Here is a 16,341-nt window from a genome sequence, read left to right on the forward strand (position 1 = left end):
CTAATTTGGCAATGACTCCAATACAAAAAGAAGGATGAAAGATGTTGCACTTTAGCAACATCTTTGTTGCAGGGGCAAAACTTGAGGAGCGGGGAGGGGATAAGAAATTTTAATCAGCTTAAACTACTGCATGTGCTATTTTGCTCTACAGTGGCAGTTGTATACCAGTGCTCAGAATGGGGCAGGTACCTCAGTCAATCCACAGACAAGACATCACATTTCTCTACCTAGACCTTTAGTAACATGTGATTATGTAAGAAATTCACCTAGAGAGAATTAGTTCCTAGTCACCGTATGATAATAGGCTTGAAAGCATGGCCAGAACATAGTGAACACACTGAACTCCCTCAGCCTGCAGAGAGCTTTAACGCTCGTGGGGACTCTTCTACCTGCCTTCATATATATAATGTCTGCTTCAAATTCTCCGTGTTCTGGGAGTTCCCAACACCACAGATTGTGTGGACAGCAGAAATCTCTGCTTACCCACGCACGCAGATCTGCGTCAGCTTCTGGGATAATTACATAGGGCTCCTGTTTCTCCATAGGGAACTGAAGAGGAGGTGTCTTTCCTGAGGGGGCAGAAGCCATATCGTTATCTCCATAGGGTTTTAAGGCTATGAAAACAGAGGTCCCACCACACATCAATCTCTTCCTTTAAAGTGCTCTTGTTCAGGCTGCAGTAATGAAGAGAGTCAGGTCAAGAGATAACTGGCATTGCAGTTCAGCCACTTACCCCAGCCCTCCCACTTCAGGAAGGCAGGAGAAGTATTTGCTATTAATGCACTTCAAGCAGAAAAATGAGTCAGTTTCCTGGCAGATAAGGAACCCTGTTTATTCACAGCCTTCAGTTCCAGCAGGTGCTTTCTCAAGAAGAGCAAGGGAGGGGGGTCAGTTACATCATCACACAAACAGCCATTTGGCACCAGCAGTTAAATATGTATGTGGAAAATGTTTAAAATGCACATTAGCTATTCCACAGACCAGAATGGCTCAACTGGAGAGATCGAGAGTCATCACTATTTTGGTTACAGTTGTATTACTAAGTCAGATCACAAGTCCTTCTCCTCTTGCTCCAGGCCCAGAGAGTAGCTTCATGCTGCTCTACTGCAAGTTCTCCAGCCCGCATTCTGTAACAAGGAGTGAATAATTGGACGAGGGCACTTTGTCCCTAGGTACACCATGCTGTGTGCATGTATAAAGAGCGTGAAGAATGAGTGCACGTACGCAATATATGTGACTGTACATTTAAGGGCTTGTATTAGCATGAAAAAAGAGACACTTTATTGCCACCTCCTCCCCACACTCAGGAAAACTACAGAGAGCTTTTAGCTAAGCAAGCAAGCCCGAAATAAATGGTTTGAGGGCCTGCCCATAACTTGTTTCTTAGCAAAAGGAAAACCAAACCATTAACATCACTTATCTGAAACGAGACAACAAGCTCTAGAAATCACAGCTAGATACTTTAATCATGTCAAAGAAATCACAAGTTAAGCATCATTCCCTAGACAGAATATACTACAAGTACATGAACTCAATGCACAGAAGTAAAATATGGGAACAGGAGCAACTGCTACAGGTCAAGGGAGCTTGTCTGGACATGCTCAAGCTGCAACAGCTGGATGAGGGGAGCCATGTGCAGACAGCACAGGAGACAGCCAGCCTAACAAGGGACAGCTTTCAAGAGAAGGAAGCTATTCACACTTCTGTGTCTGTAGGAAAGCTTAGAGCTGGTATGTTTTATGGTATCCTCAAATAGCTACCTGTTTGAAGTCAGCTGTCTTTCAACTCCTAAGCAATCTGTGTTTATCTAAGATCTTTGTTGCACGGTCATCTCATACCGGCCTTCCTCAAAAAAACCCAACAAAACAAAACAAGCACCAAAAAAACTACTCCCAAAACAACCCACCCAACTCTAGATCTCACTACTCCTCAGTAGAAGCAGAAGAGTAAGCCAGTTTGGAAGCATGTACCTCCTCCATGCTCATTAGAAACATCACTGGAATTCAATTTAACAAGTTCCCTTGCTGCCACGCTGCAGTAGGTGAACACAAAGTGAAGTCCCAGAACAGTCCCATAGACAGGCACCTGTAGAGAAACAGGTCTGTTCCCTGGAGATCACAGGAGATTTATAGGTGAACTCCTCACTGCTAGGCCTGGCCTACAAAGGAGAGGTGGGAGAAAGGCAGTGCTTCAACTAGGGAAACACCATGAAGGTATCTGAGAAAGCAGAGTTTATTTCTGTACCAGCTTAGTTTGCAAGCCAAGCACTGCAAGAATAACATGGGAAAAAGAATATCTTCTTGTGTGCTACAGTCATTGCCATATATTTAACTTCAAGCAAAGAAAAAGAAAAGAAGGCCTAAGCCTTTTTGCAAGTTTGGCAAAGACTCATGCTCAGCTTTCCAAAGTACTTGGGGAGGCTCAGCAGCAGGGAGTGACCTCTATTAGTCACTGCAAGACGGAAAGCACAAGGCATCATTTTTTCCCCCACCAGCTCTCGGTAATGAAGTAAAAGGACTCTAGCAACCTTACATTATTCTTAAATCAAGAAACCAGCAAAGGCGTGGGGAGGAACATTTGTGCGAGAAAACAGGCACCTCTTTCACTTGTTCTACAAACCAACTAGCAGCATACTGAAGAGCTGAAACTTCTACCACATCAGTCAAACAAAGTCTTTCCTGCCCACATGGATACAACAGGTTGTTGAAAACAACCACAAAGCTGGAAGGGCAGCAGCAATAACCTCAGAGCTCATACAGACATCAATCAACCATCTAGATACCATGGCAGCCTCTCCAACAGTTCTGGATGTGGTGACATTCTCATGATAAAACTAATTTGTGTTTTCCATTTTTAGGGAAGTCCAAACAAATACTTGTCATGTTTGTCCACAGCCTGCACATCTCACCCATGAACACACCTAATGATCGTGTCTGACTGTTCGTGTCACCTTCAGATGATCACTTCAGTTTTGAACCTCTTGTCTCTGCTTGCAAATCCATTCATAACTTATATTTACCCCACTGTTTCTCACTAACTACTTGAGATATTACTTTATCACCATCATTTTCTAGAACTGTAATAACTCTGGAATTATTTCTTACCAAATCTGAAAGCAGCACAGCATAACCTTTTCCAAAACTATCACATTACACATCGAGGCTACAAAGCTTGGCAGAAATTCCTTCTTTCCACAGCACAGGTAAGGTCTACAGACCGCAAGCTTAAAATGCTGAACATAAACACCAGGACACCAGGCTAGCAAGGTTTCAAACAATAAAGGGTCTGAATGTAAGGGATGGGGAGAAGAGATACTGGGTAGGTCCATTTAGATTTGGCACAGGCCACATTCCCATTGATGTGCAGTCTGAGCAGCCAGCACCATTACTCTCTTCTCCACAGCTGAGAGATGTGCCCTCCTCCTGCTTAACTCCCTCTTTTCCAGTGAGCTCAACACATCACTGCCACAATAGATATTAAATACTTGAATAAGCCACAACTGCTGTAAGCAATTAGGAAAAAAATAGTAACAGCGTGTGTTTTGTGAAACAAGGAACAAAACAAGATGGAATACACTAGGTATGTGTTCTGTCTCCATCACAAGACCCATTTTGTAGCTTTAGGCAAGGCAATTCCCTCCTGCTTTAGTTCCCTCTTCTCCACCCCCCACACACCCCCCCTCCGCAAAAAAGAAGTACAGGGAGTAGCACTACTCTCTTATTTAGATGGTAGATTTCACTTACAGAGTTGTCTCCTAGTAGGCAACTCTGTACCCATGGCAGAGGGCAAAGAAATGTTCTGCTTGTTTTGTTTTTAGGCCTAGGATATGAATGACATGCACCTATTCATTCAGTGCAGTGCACAGTGAGAAGGCTACCAGAAACTAATATACACAGAGACCTGAATAGCCTGGTCATTTAAATCAAAACCCAGAAGCTCAGGCTCCAGCATGAACTCAAGAACAAGCTGTAAAAGTGACTGAACTCTTTTCCATTTCACATACAGTGCTCACCACTGCTGGGCAGGAATGGGGGTGTTCCGACCCTGTCTATCTACTTTAATCACAGACTGGTCCCAGTTCAATCACAAGCGAACATCAATTTGGAGCCAAAGAGACCATGAGTAAGCCTATTTGCCCAAACATACTCAAAGCCTTCTTTGGGAAAAGCCCAAAAACTTAAGTAACAGCTCAAGGCATACTTGAATAAGAAAATAAACACAGGCCTGTGGAAAAAAGTGACTGTCCAAACTCCAGTCAACATCTCCCAAGCAATCCTCAGAAATACACCCTATATTATGGAAGTCTTCTGAGGATGGATGAGCAACCATTTAAATGCAAACAAAACCTTTGAGAAGGCAGACTGCAAAGAGAAGTCTGCTCCAGGCTTAGTAGGCAATGAGCAAGAAGTCCAGACCATTTCTGCCAAGTTGGTGAATTCTGCAAACTTGGCAGGTCTTTCACAGCTCTAGCTCTTGGGTATTTGCATATCAGAAAGACAAAGTACCTGCACACCTCAGATCCACATCTACCCCTTTCAAACCCTTACAAAAGCTCCTCCCTCGGCTGCATTCTGCATGAGAGCCATTTCCCCTGTGGATCTCCATTCATGCTTTTCCCCCAGACACTGAATAACTTGCAAATGTATGGTAACTAAGGGGATAAGCTGCAATTTAGGACTGAGGGGGTCCTCAAGCTACCTTATTTCTTTATATAAGAACTCTGAAACGTCCAGGCTCCACAAGGAGTCAGGGAAAGCAAGGAGGAGAAGCAACATTACCCCCTTGTGGCAGCAAAGCAATATGGAAATAAGTTCTGACAAATTCAAAGGGGAAAAGACTAGGCGTTTCTTTGCATACCTGTTGTAACTATGGAGAGCTACGTGTTGCAGAAAGGCCATCAAGACAGAAGTGAGATGTGATATGAGTTGCAGGTGGAAACTTTACCACCATTTCCACCTTGCTGCACCTACCTGGTGTTATGTCAGGCCTCTACAAGACCAGGGCACAAAGATCCTCTAGCAGGTGAAAACACAGGTAGAGCATTTAAATCCTTCTAAGGGCAACACAAAACAGCCAAACTGACTGGCAGTGTACAGCACCGACCTCTGGATCACATTCACAATCCTACCTATAGATTTCTCATCCAGGCTGAGTGCAACGCAATCTTAGCCCAGGAAAAAAAAGACTGGGTTCATGTCGTGTAGCAAGAATGCAGGCAGGAGAGACCAGAGTCCTCAGGCAAGAGCTGACAGAAGGATAGACACAAACTTGACCCTGGACCCTGTTACATGGTTCCAGGGAAGCTGGTGTGCACATGTCACTTGTGCACAGTGCATCCAACAGGCTGAAACACATCAACGAGCAATGCCTTCAGTAAGCTGTGCAACTTCAGCAGGTCAATTATTTGCACAGCACTGTGGACTCTGCTCTTTTATACACTCACAAGCAAAATAAAGGAGTTTATACAAGTGTCCCCAGACAATACAAACTCCGATCTCACATATGCTCCATCCTACCTGTGTGCATGGCAAAACCATCACCCAGGACAGTTCAAAAGACTTCTCAGATTTTCAGATAACTTCTATAGTCCATATCTTGTCTGCCAAACTAAATAGGTGAGGCAAGGTGAAAACATTATGCATTCTTCAGTCACAGGCATAGAAGTTACTCATAGTACAGCCCACAGAATTTGACCTCTAGAATTAGTGTAATGGAGTGGTTAGAGGGGTTTAACATAATTGCCAGACAAAGCTTCTTAATGGAAGAATAAGGATAGTAAGCATTTCCTCATGAAACACATGAGGAAAGGTTGCCACATGCAAACCTGCCTGACAGGACTCATCTTTCATTTGCAGTACTTCATTCAAATCTCTAGTCAAAATAGACAGGTAAACAATAACAGAATTGCCCCTTTACTATATTACAATCAGCTAAATCTTGAGTGTGTAGAGGACAAGTTTCCCTTTGTGTATTTTTCTTTTTCCCCTTTCTAGGGATTGTTTCACAGGATAAAGTTTAAAATATGTCAACAGGGACAAACATGCCACTACTTGCTCCTTGCATCCCTTCTAGAAAGACTGTGGCCAATGGTGCCATGCCAGAACTCACAAACAACACTAGGTTTAAAACCAGAGGATCTTCTTCTTTGTGAAATAACACACTAGTTCTGCATATATCACTTGTGTCAAAACAGCCAAAGAAGTGGCATTTGAAGATCTGGATCAGTTTTATTAGTCAGCATTGCACTGTACCTGTCATTAACTGATGAGCTGAAATGTATTTCAGTGGAGACCACTGCCAGGATTCCATATATCATTTTCTTAGAAGGTGGCACTAAACTCCTCTCAAACAAGCAGCTGACTCAAAGAATCCTCTTTCATTCCCTGTTCAACTTTTCATTACCAATCTGAACTGGCCCATAGAGCAAAAATGGCTTAAAGTACTTAGAGGATCTTTTCCCTCACTAAGATTACAATATTAACACATGCTTCCTCAACCCATTTTTTAATTAACACAAAGTTATAGGAAAATTAAACTAGGTATCATCTGTTGCTCAGTTCTTTCTTTCATGCAGATCTTGCCAATAGCTTGTAACACCCATTTTATGCAGCACATTTCACATGGCAACTCCAGGGATTTCTGAGGCTCTTTTCACTTTGATGTTAGAATTGAGGCAAAGATAGATCCAGAGAAAAAACCCTGCATTTGAATTAATGAGATCAGCCTGAAGAACACCAGAAAAGCTGAAGCTCAGTCTCACTAACTTCTGCTTAAGGGAGACCATAAACCTTCCCTAATTTCATACTTCACTGACACAGCTTCAAGAAGCACACAGCTCAACGCCCATGCTGCTTTCAGGCCAAGCTGAATGTGACAGCACTGCTGTACTGCCAAGGCTCCCAGTGACATGTTCCTCCTAATAGAGGTACCAGAGCTGTTAGTCAGGAATAGCTTCATTACATGCTTCTTAATGCCTTCGTGATTAGCCCAAGATAATTAGCCCAGCATCATCAGAAAGAGCAGAATTCTCTCCCTACCCAGCTGACACAGCTGCATCAACAGAAGTCAAACAACAGCCTTCATTAAACTACCTATTAAGTTAATTGACCCTCTGTGGCAATGTCTTCCCAGCAAGCTACTTCTCAGCCAGGCAAGACAGGTCAAGGAATGGATCCTGCCCATGGACAGGGAATGAGAACATACACACAGTTCCCAGGTGAAATTTTTATCTTAAGTTTTTCAGATGGCCTTTGAATAGAGCTCAATTGCCCAATGAGGACATCTAATGGAGAGACAAAGAAGAACAGAAGACAGGTTACAAAGCAAATACATTGATGTCCAATGCTAAGAACTAACCTGAGGTCCATAGGCACAAAATTGATTGAAAGTGTATGCAGTTATCACTTGTACCCTCGGGCCTGAAGGCTTACTCTCCCTCTTTTATTTCCCCAGCACTTCCAGCATTACATAGCTTACATCTCATGACCCTTACCCACCCCCTTTGCACACTTCTGTGGCTGCAAAGGCTAATAGACGTTTTGGACTTTGTTGCGCAGGAGCGTTTCCAGCACTTCCCATTGTGGGAGCACACCCTAGGTCTGGGAGGCAAGAAGATTTGGTGTGAGGATGTTCATTCTATGCAAAAATCAGGTAAATGTGTGCTCGTTGGTTTGTTATTGCTCTATAAGGAAAAATAGAACAGCTAATTTGAGAAGGGCAGAAAATTACACCTGCAGGATATGGCTATCCCACATGCAGGGTTCCTTTAAAGGGGAAAAGTTTCACAAATCTCCCAAGTCCATCCAATGTGTTTAACAGGAAAGGAAATTAAATTTTACTTCAGGGAAATTGCTATGAGCATTTCATACATACTGCTCACTGCTTCCAGCTTCCTTACCTCAGTACTCTACAGTTAAGTCCAGTTAGAGGGGAAGCAAAAAGCCCTGCCATGCCTGTTCTTGAGAAAGGCCTGATAACAGAAGCAGGAGATGGGGAAAACAACAGAGCCCCTCTGGGCTTCTCAGCAACCTCTGCCAAAAAGGGTTTCACTAAAGGTTTCATCTTATAGGAATTCCCCTGGCATTAAGTTCACACATCAAACTACACACCCCAAATTAACGCCTCAGTAAAAGCACCTATTTGCACAGGTGACCAGGTAGGCAACTGACCCTTCACAGATGCTGCTGGCAACAGCAATCACCACGGGCAACAGGCAAAGTGACCCAGAGGTTTTGTCACAGGATCCAGCTGTTAAGCAGCATCCCATCCAGTTCTTGCATGCTCATATATGTACCAACTGCCTGATCAATAAAAAACCTACTTGTCCCTGTTATTTCTGACACTACAGTGACTCAGCCCAGAGAACAAGCCACACAGTGGACATTATATGAGCAGGTAAAGCTATTTCAAAAGAAAGGTAATGCAATACTTACTCAAGTGCCATTTTAAAGCTAAATTTGTCAGCTCTTTCTCACCTCTCTGCCCTGTAATAGGGGACTAGAGGATATCTGATTTAAACCAAAGGCAGGTAAGTTCAGGCCCAAGAAAGAAACAGTTACCATGTAATCAGCTTCAGACTCTCATTGTGGCAGGCTATTAAAAAAAACTGGGACAAGGATTTAGAAGCAGATGAATAATTTTATGACCACCACCACTGATTTGCTATGCAGCTACAGGAACAAGAAAGGCAGCCACTGTTTCAGCCTGAGTATAATGAGCTTATCTGCAGGAAGGAGGAAAGTATTCCCTTTCCTCAGGCACTCCTGTGTACAAAGAGTCCTTGGTCAGTTATATCTGCATCCAACCCGGAAACTTTGCTTTCCTACAGCACAAAGCATCCATTTCCAAGAAACAGCAGGACTGGACCTTTCCTCTGACAAGAACACATCACTTGATGGAGAGGATGTCAAACTGAAATCCAGTCTGGAAACCCTATCCAAAGTACCAGTGTAGCTGAATCATCCACAGAAGCCAGTGGAGACACTTTCATACAAAGCACAGATCCTTCCTGGTGCAAGTTCAATTTGGCTCATTGTTTCTTGCAACACATCCAAAGTATGTATAAAAAAAGTCCTTTCAAAAGAAAATCACTTTCTTAAAGAAAACAGCAGAGCCTAAAATTTGCAGTGATCAGCATGCTTCCAACTGTCTCACCCTAGATATGGGCCAATGGGAGCCACTTTCAAAACTTACATCTTTATCAAGGGCAAGCCAACTGCATGGGTTTGACCCATGCAGCTAAGATATATGCCCAAAGGCACAGAGCTTTGACCTTTTTTGCCCTGTATGCAAGACCAAGGAAATGACCGTTAACTCTTCTAACTTAACAATAACCACATCAACAAGACAGAGCACTCAAGAAAGCAATTCTCACTACTTGTGCCCAATTCTTCATGCACACCCTGGGCAGATTCTTCACATGCAGCACATGTGTGGTATGTGGAAAAGGACAGCATAGCACATCTTGTGTTCCCACCCTTCTGCAGCATCTGGCAAACACCAGTTCACCCCAGAGATCCACTGCCAGAGCCCATCCTTTTGCTTCCTGCACTATCATCCTCTTTTCCCATTGAGAGGTCTGGTCTCTGCCCTTAATCTTCAGAACCTATCTGCAGCGTGACAATGGCAGCTATAAGAGACATCAAAGCCAGGTCTCTATTTTCACCTACATAAATAGCACATGACCACATGAGAAAAGGTTTTTAACTCTGGAAATACTGAAAAACTCAGACTAGATGGGAAAAGTGTAAGAAAACAAAAATAGAGGAGGAAGGCCAAGCATATATCTTACCTCCTGAGTGAATCCTCCTCTGAGCTTTCCTCAGGCATTTCCTGGTTTAAGGCCTCCTGTGATACATTCCCAGGTCTGCTTGAAGCCGACTGGCTGTAACCTCTTCCCCAGTGCCCCGTCTCCTGGTTAAAGACCACTCCCACGGTCCTCTCCTCCTGCGGGGTGGAAGAGCTGCCCAGCTGCAGCCTGCCAGAGGCAGGAGCTCTGCCCTCGGTTCTCTCTGCAGGCTGCACCTGGCTGGTATTTGGAGGTACACCCTCAAACGTGCTCTGGACCTGCCCTGCTGTGTAGCTAGGCGTGCTTCTCTCCCAGCGCAGCGTGTCATTGTTAAAGGTCAGCAGGTTATGACAAGCGCGACAGCGGGTCAGGTGACCCCGGGACAAATTGGAACTGTTTTCACTGCTGTGTGGAGTCTGCTGATGGGAGGGACCCGGCCGATCAGGCTCAATGTTGTTGTTGAGCATTTCTTGAGCCTGTTGCGACTGGCTGGGCTCCCCACCAATCCCCTGATCTAACTCCTGAAGCCGGTCATATTCCAGGAAGAATCGCCTCAAATCACACTGGAGCTCATTACGGATGCTGGCCGGATTGCTTGGGCCAGCACTACTACCACTGTCCACCTCAGCCCCGGGGGCCAGAAAGCCCCTCCCTTCTGTTGCAGAGGTATAGACTGATGCCTGGGAACCTCCCTCCTGCTGTCTCAGCACTGACAACAAGCTCACGGAGGAGGCACTGGTCCTAGGGGGAGGCATGGCTTCCAGCTCTGACCGAGAGCTCATGTTCAGCACTGTCCTGGACCAGTCAGACCCACCTAAGCCTGAAGCCATCTCTCTTGCAGACTGTTGGTACCGGGACTGGTGGCCTGCCAGGGGCCCGCTGAGGGACCTCCGCGTGGGGCCCAGGCTAAGGTTGCGCAGGGTGTTGCCAGCAGTGCTGCTCTGAACTGTGCTGAAAGCAGAGGGCCTGTTAAGTATCCCCTGCTCCTCCTGCACTACGGATGCCTGCTCTGGGGGTTGATAAGGCTCTGTCTGCACAGAGGAGAAGGAAGTGCCAGTGGCCCCAGAAGACGTGGAGGGTGCGTTTTCCTGGTGTGGGAAGAGAGAAGAAGGAAGTCTTGCACTAGAGCATCGGCTGCAAAGGCACAACATCCCCAGGTGCTGGCAGCACTCTGCTGTGGGATAGCTGACACGCTCTCGGAGCCTGTTATAGACAGATGCCCTTGTGTTCTCACTGGCTGGAGGCGGAGGTGGTGGTGGTGGAGGCGGTGGAGGGGATGGGGTAGCAGAGTCTTGAACACTGTTTTGCTCTCCCACCTGTATGCCAGAGGAGCGGGAGGACAACATATGCAGGAAGTTGTGGAGGAGGGGTGTGCGCCTCACAGGCTGAGACGGAAGGATAGCGCGCTGGCGGTAATGCGGCATCTCTGTGCTGTCCACGGAGATTTCCACTTCCTCATCACTCTGCAGAGGGAAGCAGTTAGAGTTCAGTCACCCCACAGCAAAATCCTATACTTCCAAATAAACAGCAGAAAGGCAGCTACCACCCCAGATGAAAGGATGCAGTAAGTCCCTTCCTAGAGGCCTTGACTTGCAGGAAAAGAGGTGAGACTATTTCAAGGTTCATTCTACAGATCCAGATGACCTCTTCTACAGCCCAGTGAGCTTTTACAATACACTATTCATATGAACAGAAGCACAAGCATCTGAGGGTCAGCAGCTGTAGGGAGCATTGTTAATACCTTGCATAGCTTCAAATCCAGCAGAATGTGAAAACAGAACTGAAAGAGCAGGGCCATTGGGACATCTGTCCCACTATTAATGAGACAGTGAGGGCAAAACAAACACACTTTGGAGAGCTCTTTGACAGCCCTGCACATAACACAAGAACATTCATGTGACCAATTAAGGCAAGACAGACCTTGGCTTAGGACTTCAGGTTTTCAAAAAGGCACAAGGCTGCTTAGGAACAGACTAGGGTTAATGTATGGAGAGCACCTTATAATTAGCCAATCAACACAGGTACAGCCTTACCTGCTGGTTAGAAGGGTTAACAATTGCTGTGAGCAAGTAGTGTCCCAAGGGATCAAACCGTACCAGCCTAAAACAAAAGCAGAGCCAGAGTATTAATCATCAGGTCACATTCCACATTGACACAGGAAGCTGGACACAGCAGGGAAGAAAATCCCATGTGAAATATTTGCAGTGAGAACATTACTATATTACCATCATCATCTTCTGAAGGATGCCAAGAAGTTTATGGATTAAAAAGAAAGAAACACAGTTATCAAGCTGAAGACCGCAGCTATGTTATAGTCCACAGCAACACAACACAGAAGTTAAAAGCTGGAACCAAGTACTGCTGTATCAGTTGAAGTAGCCAGGAAATTTTAAGGAGTATGTAGGTATATATTACGAACTGGAATTTGGTACAGAGGCAAAAATTAACTTGTCTTGCATTATTGTCTCATTTTAAATTGGTCAAAAGAAGGCATCAAGTTTCCAGCAATGCAGTTTGCTCTTTAACCGCACCAAAGTAATGGCTCAGCGCTCTCTTCCAACAACTTCTGGGCTCTCTCAACCTTCTTGCTGACAAGTTTAATTACTAAGCTGACAAATGCACATCAAGTAGATTCTGGATGTTGATTTGGCACAAATATAAACAACCAGGCTGATCTGTTCTTTCCAATTGCCTTTTTTTCCTGCCCACAGCACTCTTTCTACCAGCTAAGCCAAGGAGCTGCAAGTAATACTCTCCACTGCCTCAGTGCGGCATCCCAGAGGATCCCCCCACATTCCCCAAATCTGACCATTTTTCACATCCAAATCTTCTCTTCCCCTGGAACTCACCTGACCCGCTCCATTTCACTAGCTGTTTTCACCACTGCAAAGGGCTCCCGACGACTCCAGTCCCAGAAATGTATCTCGTTGGCAGTTGCAATCAGCAAGAGCTGAGCCGTAGGATGAAAAGCAAGCGATGCAATGGCATTGTTGCTATCTGTGAACCAGCTCTCACTTCCACCCTGAATGAGGAGTCAAGAATAACAAGCAGTTTATCATAAAGTTTACAATCATTTGTTTTCCATCTCTCTAAGACTCTGCCTAGAACTGACATGCCTTCTTGGCAACAACAGCTGCTCTCATGCAAGTCATGCCTAAAACATAACACTACTTCCAACAATGACCACAGATGTATTTTTGGAGGTAAGTGTGTCTCAAGCAGCCTGTAAAAAAGCTGCATTTCAAAGCAACCAGGTAAGTATATGTATTTTGTCTCTGTGCCAGTCACCAGAACTGGCAGAGCAGCAGCTTCTCTAATGAAGAGTTTAGATACGCTCAGTGCAACAGAAACAGCACGTCTTTCACGTAAACTAAACAGGCACCTTGTACAAAGTTATCCAGCATTATCATTACTCAAATAAACAGGCATGGCTAAGGAGCACGACCTACCTGGTGGGACTGAATTTGTCACCTTCTTTCTAGACAGAAGATGGCTATGATCTGTTCTATGGTCTTAGAGACAGATCCCAGCAAAGCTTCCAAACAGCTCTTACCAGGCAATATTTGGGAAACAAACTCAGACAAAAAAGCCACCACCCACCAAATACCAAAGGCACACGTGTTTCAGGGAAGACTTACGTGTAAATCCCAAATTCTAACCTCCCCATCTAAGCATCCTGAAGCAATGAGGCCCGGGATGGTGGGATGGAAGGTGACACACCAGGGAGTGCGGCGATGTCCAACCAAGGAATGAACACATTTGCCCGTTTTCACCTCTGTGATGTAGATGTTGTGGTTCACATGTGTGGAAGCCATTAGGGTCCTGGGAATGAGGAAGGTAGGATAAACATTAGCATGAGAAGAACACAGCAAAACCAGACCACGGTTAGCTTCATCTCAACAGGGTCTGTTCACACCTAACCCAGCAGCTCTCCCACACAGAGCTCAAAGGGTACAAGGCTACTGTTTCACCAATGGCCACAACGCTTCCTGTAGCCAGATTCAGGGTCCATGCAAACATGAGCTCATCCGATCTGCAAGCACAAACTTGACCTTGAAAGTCAGAGTGAACATGCAGCTCAGAAGGAACTCCTGAGTAACAGACTGGGGCAAATAAATATTCCCAATTCTCCACACCATCTCAACCACTGTCAATCAAGTGACACTAAGAGACCCCACCTCCGTTTCTGCTTCCAATACACTCATCATTCTGCTCTGTTCTTTAGTCCTAGATATCCCAGTGGGTGTGCCACATCACTTGGCATATTGTGCTAAAACACCCTTTACTCCCTCAAGTTTCTCACAAAATCCCACAGTGGCCGCACAGATCCTTTTTCCTTAGAACTATGCATCGCTTGGGTACCTCAGAGATTAAACACCAACTGTGTTTGAAGCTGTGAGATTAGGAAGGTGCACATGTTCCGTCCATGCACATCAGGAACCGGAAGTTTCACTCAGCTATTCAGGACTGGACAACTCAATGGGCACATGCCTCCATCACTTTTGTAAGTGTAAGGAGACTGGTGAAACAGGGAACGAACTAGGAGTTAATTACCTGTCTGGACTAAACGCCAGCAAGAAGGTGGAGCGTGGACTGTCTGGTAACTCAACTTTCTGAAAAAGCCAACAAAGCAGGAAGTGTTGCAAGTGTCATATGATCACACTTTAACTGTAAGCCACACAGACAACAAGGGGAACCCGCTGCAGGAACGTATCTAGTATCACATCACTGCAGGAACTGAACAGAGCCAGAGAGCATATCAAGTGTAACACATCAAATGTACAATCACAAGACAATTTATTTCAAATCCCTGCCTCCCTTCCCCCACTCCAAGGTCAAGCTATGCACTTCTATCCCACAACCTTACCTTGCCCTCCCATTTCATCCATCGAGTTTTATCCTCCACCAACTCCTGCAGGAGCCGCTGAGCACCCAAGGCTTGGGTGCCCCGTTCCCTACCCCACAGGATGCGGACAGCATTCTTCTCCGGTACAACCTTCATGGCTCTCAGCAGCCAACGTGACACCAGCTACTGGGAGGAGCCACCTGCAGGTTCCAGATGACAACCACCACCAAGCTACAAATAGGCTATCCACATTTCAATTGTTTATCTTCATGGAAACCTAGAAAGAGAAGAGAACGATAAAGCAGGCAGCTTTTTACCTCAATCACCTAGATGAAGTAAGAGCTTTAAATCCCTAAAGACTAGATTTAAAAGAAAAATCTATTCTCTCCTGCAGCCTTTGTTACCTTCTTCCATTAATGAGGCCCAATTTTGGCATTTCTGCAGCCAAAGATTACTTTGAAAGGCTTTTGAAAGCATCCACCCCTTTCTTTGTACACATGCCCTAGGCATACACAACTAAAGAGAATAAAAAACTGGCCTTGAAACTCCTTCCCTTCCCTCCATCTCCTGCTATATATAATAAGGAAAAAGAGATTTATGAATAGACAGTCTTTACACCTTGAAGAATTAGGTCCTGTCCGGGAAGGGTGACTGAAAGCTACTGGAATAGTGTTAAAAAATTGACAATATGATAGAGGAGTCTCCAGGGAATTATTCGGATTTCAGTAATAGTAATTATTATCATCGCAAAGGTCAGAAAATTGAGAAACCTCAAGTCCAAATTACTTCCAACTCCATCACAATAGCTTACAACATATGAAAACAACCCTGCATCAGACCAAAACCTTACACTGCAGTGGTATCTTGGCCAACTCCATCAAGATGATTCATTTTGCCTGTCTGCACATCATATTTCCATCTAGATTGCTCTTAGAACAACAGTTCACTCAAGTAATGCACAATGGCACAGATTACTGCTTTTAGCACACTTGAGGAAAGCATTAATGCCAGCTTTCTAGGGGGAAAAAAAGTTAATTCTCTGAAGGAACTAAATACAACAGCAACCAAGTTATACAACTTCTGAATGGTCTCATACACTGGAGCTTGCCACCAAAAGCTCTCCAGAAACAGGAGTTTCTTAGAATACATAAACCAAATGCTGATGCAATGCTATTACCTTCTGATCCCACCAACGTGCATATACTACTCTGACATCCCCTTAGAACATAAAGATGTAAAGATAAATCCTCCTCAGCTTCTTTTACACTGAACAAACCCATCAATATTCAACAGAGAAGGAAGTGGCAGCTTAGAAAAGCAAAAACCACACATACGGGGGGAAGAAGCTTCATGTACCTAAGAAGAGATGAATTGTTAAATGGCAGAACTCAGAATGGTCATTGGCAAACCATTCTGCCTTCCCACTCACCCTAAAAAAACCTCCTGAGCAGATGATTTAAGGCAGCTGCTGCTTACAGGGAGGAGCTGAGTGAAGAGATAAGCCAGGAAAACGAATTCTACTAAAGCAGACCAGTTTTCATTTGTAAAAGTACAATAAAGGGTACTGAAGTGATGAACAAGTAAAGGCATCCATCTTCCTAGAACAGAAATTCACCACAAAGAAATTCAAGCTAGCTGGAAATTCCCTGATGCTTAATGTGAACAGCATGGGGATCATCTATTTTAGAGAAGCTGAACTCTGCAGCGT

The 16,341-nt window shown here is 44.7% G+C and overlaps 1 protein-coding gene across 1 annotated transcript in view; it reads right to left on the reverse strand.

Moving 5' to 3' along the window:
• AMBRA1 (autophagy/beclin-1 regulator 1) overlaps positions 1 to 14,912 on the reverse strand; it is a gene marked incomplete at its 3' end in the record, with an annotated part of 41,722 nt that extends 26,810 nt beyond the window's left edge. Inside the window, exons 1-7 of the mRNA XM_010013965.1 lie at positions 14,655 to 14,912; positions 14,342 to 14,400; positions 13,426 to 13,609; positions 12,637 to 12,809; positions 11,821 to 11,887; positions 11,104 to 11,250; positions 9,791 to 10,818 (exon numbers count right to left, since the gene is read on the reverse strand). Of these exons, the coding sequence (XP_010012267.1) occupies positions 9,791 to 10,818; positions 11,104 to 11,250; positions 11,821 to 11,887; positions 12,637 to 12,809; positions 13,426 to 13,609; positions 14,342 to 14,400; positions 14,655 to 14,789 (1,793 nt within the window). The remainder of the gene's footprint in view (positions 1 to 9,790; positions 10,819 to 11,103; positions 11,251 to 11,820; positions 11,888 to 12,636; positions 12,810 to 13,425; positions 13,610 to 14,341; positions 14,401 to 14,654) is intronic.
• Positions 14,913 to 16,341: the final 1,429 nt, after the last annotated feature.

The sequence above is a fragment of the Nestor notabilis genome, unplaced genomic scaffold (genome assembly GCF_000696875.1).
Source record: "Nestor notabilis isolate BGI_N333 unplaced genomic scaffold, ASM69687v1 scaffold22594, whole genome shotgun sequence".
Lineage (NCBI taxonomy): Eukaryota > Metazoa > Chordata > Aves > Psittaciformes > Psittacidae > Nestor > Nestor notabilis.